Below are 16,047 nucleotides of genomic sequence, written 5' to 3'. Positions count from 1 at the left end.
AAAGGAAACCCAAAGAAAGTGTTAAATGTTTGGAAAAAGTCAGAAGCCCAAGGCAGTATGAGTTCCTCAAGTACATTTATTTCACATTCTCAATGACAACAGCTCACTCATAGGAAAACAAGAACCGAACTGACTGGACAACATAATAATAGTGCCAAGCATGAACTGACCGTTGACAGTTGACAGTTGAAAGTGCATGCGCTTACTTGCCATTAGACCGTTCGTCTACCAACGCTTATACGATTGGTTAGAACGCGCCTTCTAACATAAAATGTGTTACACCCAATACATAACAGAAAGCAAAAGAAAGGGGGAAAGGAGGGGAGGAGAGGAATTTCACTGCCTGCCATAACTGATTCCCTCAGGAGATGTAGGTCATTATCGTGACATTTTTAATTGTTCCTTCTTCTCCCCCTCCACCCTCCAGATATGGATGCCTGTGTCAAGTGCGCAGAAGAAAACTACCCAAACCAGGAACAAACAGGGTGTATTCCAAGGGGGCTGAGCTACCTCTCCTACCAAGAAAAGTTAGGGCTCAGCTTAGCTGTCTCCGCTCTGGCTTTCTCCCTGATCACCACCTTCGTGCTGGCGACTTTTGTGAAGCACAAGGACACTCCCATCGTCAAAGCCAACAACCGCAGCCTCACCTACCTCCTCCTCATCTCCCTCCTTCTCTGCTTCCTCTGCTCCTTGCTCTTTATTGGTCAGCCTGGAAAAGGGACCTGCCTCTTCCGACAAATAACTTTCAGCATCGTCTTCTCGGTGGCCCTTTCCAGTATTCTGGCCAAAACCATCACCGTGGTTCTAGCATTCATGGCAACCAAGCCAGGATCCAGAATGAGGAGATGGGTGGGGAAGGGGCTGGCCAATTGCATGGTCTTTTCCTGCTCTTTCCTTCAAGCTGGCATTTGCACCCTTTGGCTAAGTGCTTCCCCTCCATTCCCAGATACAGACATGCAGTCACTGAAGAGTGAGATCATCCTGGAATGCAATGAGGGTTCAGCTGCCATGTTTTATTGTGCTTTGGGTTATATGGGTTTTCTGGCCATTGTGAGTTTCCTTGTGGCTTTCCTGGCCAGAAAGTTACCTGACAGTTTTAACGAGGCCAAATTTATCACGTTTAGCATGTTGGTTTTCTGCAGTGTTTGGCTGACCTTTGTTCCAACCTACCTGAGCACCAAAGGGAAATACATGGTAGCCGTGGAGGTCTTCTCCATCTTGTCCTCCAGTGCTGGGTTACTGGGTTGCATCTTTTTCCCTAAATGGTACATCATTGTGCTGAGGTCTGACCTGAACAACAAGGAAAGCCTAATAAGGGGAAGAAAATAAATAATGGGCATATCCGTCACTGACATTAAATGGAGAAATATCATGATCTTTGATAAATTTGTGTCTCATCTCTTTTCCTCTCTGTTGTATTCTTATTTCTTGACCCACCCAGACATCTTGATGATTTATGCTCATCATGTCCACAAAATATTTCAGGTGGTCATAGCTTCTCTTCCAATCAGTGCATATCACATAATTTCCTGCAACCTATTATTCCATAAATGTTTTGGTATATTTGTGTCCTGCTTTGCTTGCGCTACTGCAATAATTTGGTTGCACAGGCAAAGTATCCCAGAACACACTGAAGCAGAATAGAGATACAAATAATGCACTATTACAGAACGTGTTACAAAATACCCCTACAATAAAACACCAGTCTGGGTGGCTTCCTTTTTTCATCATCATCATCACCATCACCATCATATTTGCCTTCCATCTGACTAGGTTGCCCCAGCCATACTGGGCAGCTCCCATGAAATTTTTTAAAATACAATGAAACATCAACCATAAAAAACTTCGCTGAACATAGCAGCTTTCAAATGTCAAATAGTTGTTCATCTCCTTGACATCCAGTGGAAGGGTGTTTCACAAAGAGGGCACCACTGTCAAGAAGGCCTGGTTCCCTGTAACCTCACTTCTTGCAGTCAGGGACCCATCAGAAGGCCTTTGGAGGTGGACCGTGGTGTCCAGGCTGGATGATGGTGTCTCCACAGAACACTGCAGAGAAAGAGTTTTCTTGTTCCCTCAGCATATGCAGGCTCTCCTATGACCTCCCAGGGGATTTGGACTAGCAAAGTTGAGAAAGAATCTAGACTGAAAAACTAATAGAGCCATCACTTGTCACTATATTGAGTTTTGTAGGTCCTGAAGATATTTTTTAATGGGATTTGAAAACCCAGCTGATAAACCTCTTTCCAGACACCTGCATATGGTCAAAATATAGATTCTAAGATGCTTGGGTCCCAGACCTTTTGACCCCCATTTTTAACAATATTAGAACAGATTTGTTAAAGCAGATGTTCCCATCATCATGATGAAACTGGGCCTCAAATTTCCCCATTGAATTGAACCTCAAATTTCCCCAGATTGTGATTCTACCTTAAAATCTGGGCTTTCACATTATAGCAAAAATGAAGAATTGTTGGCCAATGCCTAATATCAGGGATGTGTAGTTAAATTTACTCTAACTTGAGCAGAGGCAGCTTGGACCTACTGAGCTAAGTGTCACATATTCCTAACTACTCTTCAAAAGAGAAAATAAGAGTTGTAGGACTCCAGGGAGGTGAAGTGGGTGGACTCCTCACAGGCTCAATAAAAATGCAACTTCAAAAACAAGGGGCGCCCTGGGGAAGAGATAGTCACCCCTATCATTACCAGAATTGCTGGTTTCCATCCGACTGACAACAAAAAGTGCTTCCAGGGATCTTTAGCACATCAACTATCAGTTTCTGAAAGAAGTTACAAAAGCCTCATATTTTTTAGAACAAGAGATAGGCGAGATTCTGTATCATACATTAATCATCATTCCCGCTTCATATCTTGATGTATTTCTCTTTGGCTGCTGTATCTTCCACTTCCCAGATTTTATTTGAAATCCTGTTTTGGCATTATTTCTGTTCCTTTGCACAAACTGATTTGCAAAGTTTCACCCTTTCTGCCTGCTTTTACATCAGGACATTGATAACTTTAGCTGTATATGAGGTATTTTCCCTTTTTTAAGTAATTACCACTCACCCCTAAATAATAAAGTCAACAGAAAAATGATTTGATCCAGATTACTTTCATGAAAGCTAGCTCCTGCTGAAATCAGACCTGATCAAAGCCACATGCAATTCTGCAGGGAAACATGGGAAGCTGCTTTTCGTGGGAAGACCCTTTTCACAGAAGAGTCCTGCTGGTTGTGATGTTACTGCTTGTGCTGCTGTGTCATAGTGTTTGCCAGGCATATTCCATGAATTGCAGCATACGCGACGATCCTCTCCCTATTCCTCATGAGTTTTACCTGCCGGGAGACCTGGTCATCAGTGAAATTGTTTCTCAGGTCTTCTTGCTCTACAATCTCCTCTCTTTCATGGAACAGCCGACACAGATTGTGATTGATGAGCCAATGTAAGTCTCTCTCTCTCTCTCTCTCTCTCTCTCTCTCTCTCTCTCTCTCTCTCTCATAAACACACACTTGTTGCAAAGTATGTTCAGAATATAATTACTGGGAATATGTCTTTAAGGAAAACGGTTCATTTTTGGAGTGAGAAAAGTGTCATGTCAGAAGCTTGTTCATATCTATTTAGCCTTCCGCATTATACTGTTAGCACAAAGCATTAGTAAGTTTTCTCACACAAGTGTCATTGAAGTGTAAGGATCTTCAGTACTTCCACTGGGCTTTTTCTGACTCTAGGTGGAGGAATTTGCATGTATTTGTTTTTCTCCACACTACTTCTTCTTACTCTTTGTTCCCTACCATCCTTGGCCTTCATCTGTATCCCATCCCATTGTCTTTCAGTCACTTGGTCTTTTAAACTTTCATTTCATATTAATTTGGTCCAGGCATACCACCCTATTCCATCCTTCCTCTTGATTTCATCCTGCCCTTCCTTCAGCCTACTCCAGATTACATGTGACCAATTCCACTCAATTGCTGCAACTGTAAATACATTGGACCCACAATCAAATCTGATGAGAGTATGTGTATGAGAGGAGCATTTGGAAATATTCTCTGGATGCCTCTTCTGGTGCATTTAAATATGTAGAGGTAATATATGATGGGGTGTGTGTGCGTGTAATTTTTAAATTGGTCATAAGACATATTGTATTGCACTGTTTGCAAATATATAGACTAAGAAGAGGCTTCCAGTTGTACCTCTCACTTGCTGTCTTCTCTGATTTCATCACTGAGTGGGAGACGCTCTTCAGTTACCTTGCTATTTCCAGATAATAAATAATCCCTTCTTACTTACTTGATGCAATTTCATCTTATTTATTATTTGATTGTAATAACTGAAAGATGAGCTGAGAGATAAAGAGGACACACATATTTTTCTTGCTTCTCTCAGTATTTGTGTCATCTACTACTTTTATTACAGCTCAGTGCCAAAGAACTACCAGCACATCCTGGCCTTAGCATTTGCTGTCAAAGAGATCAATGAAAATCCCAACATCTTATCGAATCTCTCGCTAGGATTTCACACCCTCAATAGCTACTACACTGCAAAGACGACCTACAAGGCCACCCTCAGCCTCTTTTCTGCACAGCGTCTCTTTGTCCCCAACTTCAAGTGTCACAACCACAACAACCTGATAGCTCTCATTGGAGGATGTATCTCTGAAATCTCTGCCAACGTGGCCGTCATTTCAGCCATCTACAAGACTCCACAGGTAAGCTGTGTGCAAGCAAGTACAGATAGTTCAGAGTTGTGGCACAATATCATGATTTCAAAAACATGGCCTGCAATATTTTGGATAGTGTTATGTACTGAGTTGAATAGGATCCAAACTGCAGCAGTCTGATTGGTCCTAGAACAATAGGATCCAAAAGGCAGCAGTCTGATTGGTCCTAGAACAATAGGATTCAGAATGCAGCAGTCTGATTGGTCCTAGAACAATGCAGCAGTATGATTGGTTGGCAGGAACCACCCAATCATGCTCCAGATAGAAGTGAATCCACAACCTGATTGGCTTACAGTAGAATTCCGGAATTAGCCAATCATGTGCAGCCCATTGTGTAAATAATGTATATAAAGCAGATACCTTGAGGGGACTTTCATTCATTCCTCCTCACCACTATGAGCTGAATAAAGAGCATGAAATCACTTTGCGACTCTGAGTATATTTCAGATAGTCAACTGGTTAAATGCAGTCCAAGTGATAATCCTATCAGGTTTATTCACAGCTCATTGGAAATGGTGCTGATCATGAAGGTAAATCAGACTTCAGATAAGTTTACAGTGAAGTGACTCAGGGCTTTGTCACTCCCCAGATACGGTTCAACCCTTTTTATCCATGATTTACTCCAGAGCTGGGAACTCTCAGAATGCTGTGGGACACAGAGGCTGGGGAGAACTCTTCTGAGGGAAATATGTGGGGCTCTGTAGAGAAACCCAGGACAACCAAGGATCTGGAGGAATCAGCAATGGTCCTAAGACCACCTCAAGTCCCTCTTCACATCAATGACTCACTTGGCCCACTAATCGCCTCCTTCCCAATATTAAAGCCTTGTCTTATTCCCTGATTTCCCCCTTTGTCTCATGAACCTAAAGTTGGATAGTGGCAGCTAGAGATGGAAAACTTCTTAAAATCAATCAGAAGAAGGAGGTTTGAGGAAGTTGCACACTTTTTTTTGCAGAAGCCGATCTCATGCCTCACAGGCAAGAGCTTGTGAACAGTCTTCAATACTGATCTTTCAATAAACGTCTCACTCCAGAGTTCTCTTCAGGTTTTTCAGTCTTTGACGTGAACCTCATAGCTCTGCTCAGCTCACTCTCTCTGTGTTTGCAGTTCCCATCCTATCTAAGATGATTGTTGTATATTGGAACTATCTGTGCCCTTTCTAGCATATTTAAGTGATGGGGTTTTTTATTATTATTCTGTTCCCTGCACTGGCATTAAAAACCAAAGTTAGAGAATAACTTTTCATACTTAAAAAAAAAGCTTATTTATTTAAGAATTATTATCAATAATCAACAAAACTACCCCCAAAATAACTTTGTATCACAATGTTACATAAGTAAATGTAAGTATAATATTTATTCAGAAAAAAATTAAAAATATACTCTTTCAGGAGATAATTATTTTCATGGCAATATTGTATAAAGGATCTCCAGTTTTCCCCAGCATCTATTTCTATATTAATTGCCACTTTTGAGATAAAATAAAATGTGTTTTTTTTTAACCATTCTTATCAAATCCCAAAATTTCATCAAACCATTCTTTCCAGGAAATAAGAAAAGTAACTTTCCATTTTAAAGCCCATACCACCCTTGCAGCTATAGCTCAACAACATCCATGGCCATTGTACCCACCAAGGGCCAAGCGGAAGTATCTACATGAAGCAAACCAGCATAATGAAAACCGTGAGCACTAAATGAGCAGAAACATAGCAGTGAGCCCTATTCCTACTGTAGCCAAATTCTGTGGGAAACCGAATCTCCTTGCTTCCAGAAGGCAGTATCAAGCGAGGAAGGCAGGGAAGTGTCTACCCGGGAGCATGACAAAAATCCAGATGCAAAAAAAGTGTTTCAGGAGATGGTGGACAGGAACTTTGCTCTTATTGTAGATGTAATCTCCTCTGTCTGCTCTGGACACTACCTAAGTTAACAGCTCTGTACTGAGATCTTTCCTTTCCAACCCTCTGGCTCAGCTCACCAATTCCCTGTTTCAGCTCCGACTGCCAGAGATGGGTCTGGTCATGCTCTGGAACATTTGTTCTATTGCATATAAACTTCTGGGGGTGGCATGGCAGTGGCTAAATGGTTTGGTGGTAAAACAGAGAAGACCACGTGAAGAATACTTGTGCATTTTATTTCAGCTCACTTATGGATCATTTTTGCCAATACAACATGCCAACACTTTATACCCCTTTTTGTACCAGATGGTCCCAAATGAAGCCCAACAGCACATCGGGGTTGTGCAGTTACTCAAACATTTTGGATGGACATGGATTGGACTATTGGCTGTGGATGATGACAAAGGGGACAGGTTTTTGCTGACAATGGTCCCAATACTTGATGATAATGGCATCTGTTATGCCTTCATCATGAGAATACCAAAATGGAATTATGTGGATGAGATGATAGAATATGTTTCACAACGCATAGAACACTATGTAACTGTTTTCAAGGAGAAAGCCAATGTATTTTTTGTATATGGAGAACCTCCATCCTTTCAGGTTTTGAGAATGTTGTTCTTTGTAGCACCATTCATGGAATTGCCACCCCTTGGAAAAGTCTGGATTGTTACATCTCACTGGGATTTTGCATCACACTCTATTCAAAAGATTTGGGATTTACAAACCTTCCATGGTACCATATCTTTCACAGTTCACTCAAATCAGCCTGAGGGTTTCCAGAAGTTCCTTGAGATGGTAAGACCTTCGTGGTTCAAAAGAGATGGCTTTATTCAAGACTTCTGGGAACAGGCTTTTGGCTGTTCGCTAACAACGTCCAAGGAGTGGGAAGGAGAGGAGAATAAAACCTGCACTGCGGAAGAGAATCTGGAGAGTCTTCCTGGAGGTTTGTTTGAAATGAAAATGACTGGCCACAGCTACAATGTCTACAATGCTATCTATGCTGTGGCACATGCTTTGAATGCTATATTCCAATTCAAATCCATGCATAGAAGATTGGAAGTAGGACGAAAAACGGCATTTCAGAATGTGGAACCATGGCAGGTAATTATAAACCAGATAATTTTTTTAGGTAACCATGTTCCCACCCCATGGCTGCCTCCCTACAGTCAGGATAAGAGAAGACTGAGGGGAGATGTGATAGCCATTTTCAGGTATCTTAAGAGCTGCCTAATGGAAGAGGAGGAGGAGGAGGAGGAGGAGGAGGAGGAGGAGGAGGAGGAGGAGTTTGAATTTGATATCCCGCTTTATCACTACCCGAAGTAGTCTCAAAGCAGCTAACATTCTCCTTTCCCTTCCTCCCCCACAACAAACACTCTGTGAGGTGAGAGGGGCTGAGAGACTTCAGAGAAGTGTGACTAGCCCAAGGTCACCCAGCAGCTGCATGTGGAGGAGCGGAGACGTGAACCCGGTTCCCCAGATTACAAATCTACTGCTCTTAACCACTACATCACACTGGCTCCACACTGGAAGATGGAGCAAGTTTGTGTTCTCCTGCTCTGGATTGTAGGATCCAAACCAAAGGGGTCAAGTTCAAGAAAGTATATTTTTGTAAGAAAGGAGGAGAGGAGAGAGGTGCAGTGGTGGAGAGGAGGAATGGAGGGAAGAGAGCTGAGCTACAGATTTGGCTTTTTGAAATTCCTGCCGGCAGATGGTGCAATGCGTGCAGAGGAGGGATACCAAGCCATATGAGGAACACTTGGCAGAGATGGGAGAGACTGAGAGGGAATGAGATAACTATCTTCAAGTATCCATAGGCTGTCCCATGGAAGATGGAGCAAGATATCATGAATGAGCCAGCCCCCAGGGGAAAGTTTGCAACCAGCTAAAGGAAACAGCCAGGAACAGAGAGGGTTGCTAGCCAGAACCCTGCCAATGCTCTTGGGAAGTACAAAATGCCGCGAACAGAGAAGGAAGCAGTTTAGCAAATGGTAAAGAATTAAGAGACAGCCTCTCAGAGAGTGGGGAAGAGGTGGGAGCTGACCCTCTCTCTCCACAGTCTCGGAGAATGGGAGGGCTACAAGACAGGAACCAAAACAAGATGTCATAAGCGAAAGTTCAGCTGCTTCTGGTCTCACAGGAAGCAGTCAGAAGGGTCATCATGATTGATGAGGCTGGCGGCATGTTAGAGACGTCTGGAGAACTCTGTTTTTGCAAAAAATCTTACCTTTTAATTAACCAGGCTTGCTGTGTTATCAAGTCGGAAACTGGGACTCCTGACACAACCTTGCTTTCCCCTGCCCTAGAGGGTAGGACCCAAAGCAAGGAATTCAAGTTACAGGAAAGGAGATTCTGAATGAACATCAGGAAGAACTTTCATTATTATTATTATTAGTAGTAGTAGTAGTAGTAGTAGTAGTAGTAGTATTTATTAGGTTTTTCAAGAATGTTAAATCAATTTACCGGTACTTCACATACTCTTATATATATATATTTATTTCCCAACCCTCCCATTTTGCTGTTTTTATTCTTATCCTTAATTGCTATATTATACTTGTCAGGAAGAACTTTCCGACATGAAGAGCTGTCATGGATGCTTGAGCTGAGATTCTTGCATCGCAGGGGGAACTCTCTTGCCATCTATCTAGAGGACAAAACAGAAACAAAGGGAATAAGATTTTAAGGAACAATGATGTGTCCTTTGGGGTCAGCTAGGCTGCTTATCATTACCAACTGTTGCAGTTTTTCTATTTCCTTTGCCTTTTTTGTACTAGATAGATGATGATAGATGATGATAGATGATGATAGACGATGATAGATGATGATGATGATAGATAGATAGATAGATGATAGATAGATAGATAGATATAGATATGATAGATAGAGAGATAGATAAATAGATAGAGAAAAGAAAGAAAGACAGACAGACAGACAGACAGACAAATTGAATTCATAATTATCTTTGAATATGTTTAAGTTTTTTGCTGTTAACCATACCCCTAAATATTTAACCTTCTTTTCTATCAGTCATTCTGTGATGATGATGATGATGATAATAATAATAATAATAATTTATTTATACCCCGCCCATCTGGCTGGGTTTCCCCAGCCACTCTGGGCGGCTTCCAACTGAATATTAAAAACAATACAGCATCAGACATTAAAAACTTCCCTAAAGAGGGCTGCCTTCAGTTGTCTTTTAAAAGTAAAATAGTTGTTTATTGCCTTGACATCTGCTGGGAGGGCGTTGCACAGGGCAGGCGCCACTACCGAAATGGCCCTCTGCCTGGTTCCCTGTAACCTTACTTCTCGCAATGAGGGAACCGCCAGAAGGCCCTCGGTGCTGGATCTCAGTGTCCGGGCTGAACAATGGGGGTGGAGACGCTCCTTCAGGTATACAGGACCGAGGCCGTTTAGGGCTTTAAAGGTCAACACCAACACTTTGAATTGTGCTCGGAAACGTACTGGGAGCCAATGCAGATCTCTCAGAACCGGTGTTATGTGGTCCCGGCGGCCACTCCCAGTCTCCAGTCTAGCTGCCGCATTCTGGATTAATTGCAGTTTCCGGGTCACCTTCAAAGGTAGCCCCACGTAGAGCGCGTTGCAATAGTCCAAGCAGGAGATAACTAGAGCATGCACCACTCTGGTGAGACAGTCCACGGGCTGGTAGGGTCTCAGTCTGCGTACCAGATGGAGCTGGTAGACAGCTGCCCTGGACACAGAATTGACCTGCACCTCCATGGACAGCAGTGAGTCCAAAATGACTCCCAGGCTGTGCACCTGGTCCTTCAGGGGCACAGTTACCCCATTCAGGACCAGGGAATCCCCCACACCAGCCCGCCCCCTGTCCCCCAAAAACAGTACTTCTGTCTTGTCAGGATTCAACCTCAATCTGTTAGCCGCCATCCATCCTCCAACCACCTCCAGGCACTCACACAGGACCTTCACCGCCTTCACTGGTTCTGATTTAAAGGAGAGGTAGAGCTGGGTGTCATCTGCATACTGATGAACACCCAGCCCAAACCCCCTGATGATCTTTCCCAGCGGCTTCATATTGATATTAAAAAGCATGGGGGAGAGAACGGAACCCTGAGGCACCCCACATGTGAGAGCCCAGGGGTCTGAACACTCACTCCCCAACACCACTTTCTGGACACGGCCCAGGAGAAAGGAGCGGAACCACCATATAACAGTGCCCCCAGCTCCCAGCCCCTCTAGACGGTCCAGAAGGATGTTATGGTCAACAAAGATCTGTTGTAATGATTCTTTAGATTGTTCTGTCATATTTTTCACCAACATTTTAGTTTTTGTTTTATTTAGCTTAATACCGGCTACTTGCCGAAATTCCTGAATCTTATCTAACAGCCTTGGTATGTTGACCAGGGGTTCTTCAACTGCTATCACAAGGGTGTCTGCAAAAGCTTTCAGTTTATATGCTTTATTCCCCACCGTAACTCCTTTTATTCCTTCATCTGCTCTTATATTTCTCGCCAGGATCTCTTAGGCTAGTATAAGCAGTAATGGTGACATGGGACAAATCTGTCTTGTTCCCTTTGTAATTCCACATTTTTCAGTTACTACATTATTCACAATCAGAATGGCTTTCTGCTCAGAATATATGGCATCAATTCCTCTAAGGAAGGAATGGCCCTTCAAATTCCATCATTTCTATTGTCTTGTTTCATAAAAGTCCAAGAAACATTATCAAAGGCCTTCTCTGCATCAATAAACATCAAATCCGCTTGCTTTTCATTCCTGGCCTCCAGATACTCTTTTATGTCTATTATATTCCTTATATTATCTTTCATCTGGCAGCCAGGTATAAAGCCAGCTTGATCTTGGTGGATTGTCTCTTTTAACACTGTTTTCAAACAGTTTGCCAAAATATTGGCAAATAATTTGTAGTCATTATTCAATAGTGAGATCGGCCTGTAAGTTTTAACTAAAAGTAAATCTGAATTGTGTTTCGGAAATAATGTAATATAAGCAAGAATCTGGCAATTGACTCGAATTCATTATCCTACTCGTTACATCTTTCAATGGTTGTGCCAACTGATCTTGCAGGTTTTTTGAAATATTTAGCTGAAAGTCCATCTGGTTGTGACAATTTCTCTAATTTAGCTTGTCCTCTTACTTGTTGCAGTTCCATCATCATCATTTGTGCATTTAAAAGATTTATCTTTTCTTTCGGAATCTTTTGTAGGACATTCTACTTTAAATATGGATCAATTTTATCTTCATTTTCCCATCCAACTTCCTTGGTTTTGTTTTTTTTTTAAACTGCCATGCTAGCAATTTTCCTGGTTTGTTTGCAAACTCAAAATTTGTCTGTTTTATCAATTTTATCTTCCATTCAATTTCTTGATTTACCAACATTGAAAATTAGGTTTGTAACATCTTTATATTCTGTTTTGTTGATTCATTTCCTGGTTTTTTAATTATTTGTTTTTCGTGTTTAATCAGTTCATTGAGTAACTCTTTCTTTTTCTTCTTTCTCTCTTTTTTGCAGAGTATTTTGTTGTATAAAAAAAACCTCTCATTGCTGCTTTAATTGTGCCCCAAACCACATTTATATCCCTACCTTGCTTCAAATTTAGTTCAAAATAATCTCTCAGGGTTTTTTTCCTGCTTTCTGCAAGGTAATTTTTATTGTCTAATAAGCCTTCGTTTAGTCTCCATCTGAAAGGTGAATTTTCTTCTCTTCTTAATTCCAGCAGTAATGAATTATGATCCAAGAGTGTCCTAGGTTGTGTTTCCCCTTTTTTAGTTCTTAATGTTAGTTCATTAGATATCCATACTGATTAGATATCCATACCGAGTTGATTCTTCCCACAGATCAATTTGGCTCTGAAAAAAAAGTAAATTCTCTGTCCAGTGGGTGTTTGAATCTCCAGTTAATTTAAGATTTTCTACCATAGACTGTTCTTTCTTCAATCCAGGTCCATCAATTTCTACGGAGCATTGTATTCAACAACAGTGCTGGAGATACTGTATACTTTAATGAAAATGCAGAATTAGTTGTAGGTTTCGATGTTACAAACTGGAGGATTTACCCCAATGGTTCAGTGATTAGAGCCAAAGTTGGAAAACTGAACCCTCAAGCTCCTTTTGGCAAAAAGTTAACCATTCATGATGATCAGATTGAGTGGCATAAAAGCTTTAATCAGGTGAGATGTAGCAGTGTGAGACCAGAGCTGAAAGTACACTGACCTTTTTAATGTCATTAGAATGATTTTAACTATATCATTCCAAAACATAATTGCTTAAAAAAGCATTCATTACTTACAAAACAGCAGTTCCCCTCACTGCCTGGTTCCTGGTTGCTCTGCAGCACCCTCTGGTGTCCCATTTTAATAATGCATTATTAACATTCTAAGCTAAACGTAATGTGGCTCTTACGTTTTGAAAATCTTTCCTTAACCCTTTCTTAATCTTATAAACCATGAGTGTAGATCCATCCCTGATATTGTAAAAAATAAATAAATAAAAATCAACGCTGGGTCCCCTAATGTTGTTGGACTACTACTCCCATCACCATCAGGCAGGATAGCCAATGATCAAGGATGATGGGAGGTGTAGTATAATCTGCCAACATCTGGAGAATGGAAATTGAATGACAGAGAGGCAAACAAGTTTCAACACTTTTGAAAATTTCTTTCTTTTTCCAGAATTTGTTTTGGTCAAACCCCGCATTATCTCTTTTCTTGTTTAATTACTTTATCTCTGCTTCATATTTCCATATTCTGGGCATGATGACAATAATTCACTCCATGTTAGGCAGAGTAAATAATTCACACGACTGAAACCTGGCCCCCTAGTCTCTTGTCATGGCCCCCTATTTATGCGGTTTCCACCTGTGGTCCCTTTGGAATATCCTGGGGGCCTCCAGGGGGCTATATGGCCCCTGGTTGAGAAACGCTGATTTAGGGTCCACAGACCCAGCTGGCCCATGCACACTCTCCTCATCATGAGGGTTCATATATTCCTACTAAGCTCCTGTTCATGTTTCTGTGCAGGGGCTGCCAGTTTCTGTGTGCAATGACAACTGCTATCCCGGCTCCAGCAGGAAAAAGAAGGAGGGAGAGAAATTCTGCTGCTATGATTGTTTTCCATGTCCAGAAGGGACGATCTCTAATCAGAAGGGTAAGAGGCAACATGGACAGAGATATCAAGATACTCACTGAGCATAATATGCTCGCTCCTCCTTTCTTTGGAAAATGTATGTCCCCTTGAATGCATTCTGCAATACATATGTTAAAGAAACATACAAACAAGGACATTTTGACCTTATGCCAGTCACTATCTTACCAAACAGGATTATCATGAAGATCTAATGAGGGGAACAATATAAGCTGCATTGAGATAATTGGAAGAAAGGCAGGATTAAATAACAATATATTTTTTCATTTAAAACAGACTATTAGGGGGTATTTAAATCACACACATCAGCAATGTGATCAATCAGATGAATATTTTAAAAATGGAAAAGTGGATCCATTCTCTGGGAGTTCCGCACCTAAAGAAAAGCCCTTTACTGAACCTTTGTCAGTCTCTGTATTCAGAGACCTCAGGTCATAAATAGATTCAGGTGGCTAGGAGCCCCTTGAAGTGTAGCTGGGTTCCCCCAAAGTGAAACACAATGGTAACAGCAAGAACCTTTATTGAACTAACAGAATTGGACCACAGGGGCAAAGCAACTGTTTATATACATTCCTGAAGGGCTAGGCCACTCCCATTCTCAATGTAATTGGCTGTCTAAACTCCCAAGCTGCACATCATAACTTAGAGTTTAAGGGCCAATGGCAGTAGCCCAAATCCTGAAACGTTCTGTGACTGGACATCATGTATCAAATCAGAACATAGGGGCTCATTAATTAATTATTTTGTAATTAATTTATGGAGATTTTCAATAACAAGAAGCAGATACGAATATACTATGGGAATAAGGGAACTTCCTAGAGCATTCTTGGTTTTAGATGAGATCTGCATCTACTAGACCCTGCAAGTGTCCTTATTTTCCAGGGACAGTCCTGGCTTTACAGAAGCCATCCTGGTTTCTGATTTGATCCCAGAATGCCTTGCTTTTCCTTAGGAATTCCCTAGCTTGATTGGGGAAATGTTAGCGGCTATAAAATAATCTGACCCTTGAGCCATCTGAAGGCAACCCTGTATATTTAATGTTTTCTGAATGCTTAATGTTTTATTGTTTTTATATATGTTGGAAGCTACCCAGAGCAGCAGGGCAAAGTATAAATAATAAAAAATATTTTTATGTAACTGGACATCCCTATTTTCATCGGAGAAATGTTAGAGGATATGCATGTACTAGACCAAGCACAGCAACATTCAAACCCTCTCCCTGAAATTATGGTTGTCCAATCTCTTGCAGTTTGTCAAACAATTTCAAGAACACTTTCACTGCCTGCCGTAACTGATTCTTTCAGGAGATGTAGGTCATTATCGTGACATTTTTAATTGTTCCTTCTTCTCCCCCTCCACCCTCCAGATATGGATGCCTGTGTCAAGTGCGCAGAAGAAAACTACCCAAACCAGGAACAAACAGGGTGTATTCCAAGGGGGCTGAGCTACCTCTCCTACCAAGAAAAGTTAGGGCTCAGCTTAGCTGTCTCCGCTCTGGCTTTCTCCCTGATCACCACCTTCGTGCTGGCGACTTTTGTGAAGCACAAGGACACTCCCATCGTCAAAGCCAACAACCGCAGCCTCACCTACCTCCTCCTCCTCTCCCTCCTTCTCTGCTTCCTCTGCTCCTTGCTCTTTATTGGTCAGCCTGGAAAAGGGACCTGCCTCTTCCGACAAATAACTTTCAGCATCGTCTTCTCAGTGGCCCTTTCCAGTATTCTGGCCAAAACCATCACCGTGGTTCTAGCATTCATGGCAACCAAGCCAGGATCCAGAATGAGGAGATGGGTGGGGAAGGGGCTGGCCAATTGCATGGTCTTTTCCTGCTCTTTCCTTCAAGCTGGCATTTGCACCCTTTGGCTAAGTGCTTCCCCTCCATTCCCAGATACAGACATGCAGTCACTGAAGAGTGAGATCATCCTGGAATGCAATGAGGGTTCAGCTGCCATGTTTTATTGTGCTTTGGGTTATATGGGTTTTCTGGCCATTGTGAGTTTCCTTGTGGCTTTCCTGGCCAGAAAGTTACCTGACAGTTTTAACGAGGCCAAATTTATCACGTTTAGCATGTTGGTTTTCTGCAGTGTTTGGCTGACCTTTGTTCCAACCTACCTGAGCACCAAAGGGAAATACATGGTAGCCGTGGAGGTCTTCTCCATCTTGTCCTCCAGTGCTGGGCTACTGGGTTGCATCTTTTTCCCTAAATGCTACATCATTGTGCTGAGGTCTGACCTGAACAACAAGGAAAGCCTAATAAGGGGAAGAAAATAGTGTGTGTGTGTGTGTGTGTGTGTGTGTGTGTG

At 41.9% G+C, this 16,047-nt stretch overlaps 1 protein-coding gene and 1 pseudogene across 2 annotated transcripts in view; one reads left to right on the top strand and one right to left on the bottom strand.

Annotated features, from left to right (window-relative positions):
• Positions 1-16,044, top strand: part of LOC310749123 (vomeronasal type-2 receptor 26-like) — a 29,741-nt gene extending 13,697 nt beyond the window's left edge. Inside the window, exons 5-8 of the mRNA XM_083585610.1 lie at positions 428-485; positions 4,410-4,701; positions 13,624-13,750; positions 15,114-16,044. Coding sequence (XP_083441736.1) covers positions 428-485; positions 4,410-4,701; positions 13,624-13,750; positions 15,114-16,015 — 1,379 coding nt within the window. The 3' untranslated portion in view covers positions 16,016-16,044. The remainder of the gene's footprint in view (positions 1-427; positions 486-4,409; positions 4,702-13,623; positions 13,751-15,113) is intronic.
• LOC310748729 (HLA class II histocompatibility antigen, DR alpha chain-like) overlaps positions 1-16,047 on the bottom strand; it is a 196,188-nt pseudogene that overhangs the window by 25,915 nt on the left and 154,226 nt on the right. The window lies entirely within an intron of this gene.

Source organism: Podarcis filfolensis (assembly GCF_964270895.1).
Source record: "Podarcis filfolensis genome assembly, chromosome: 14".
In the NCBI taxonomy this organism is placed as follows: Eukaryota; Metazoa; Chordata; class Lepidosauria; order Squamata; family Lacertidae; genus Podarcis; species Podarcis filfolensis.
Note: the sequence above shows the minus strand (reverse complement) of the source record. Positions and strands in the feature narration are given on the sequence as shown.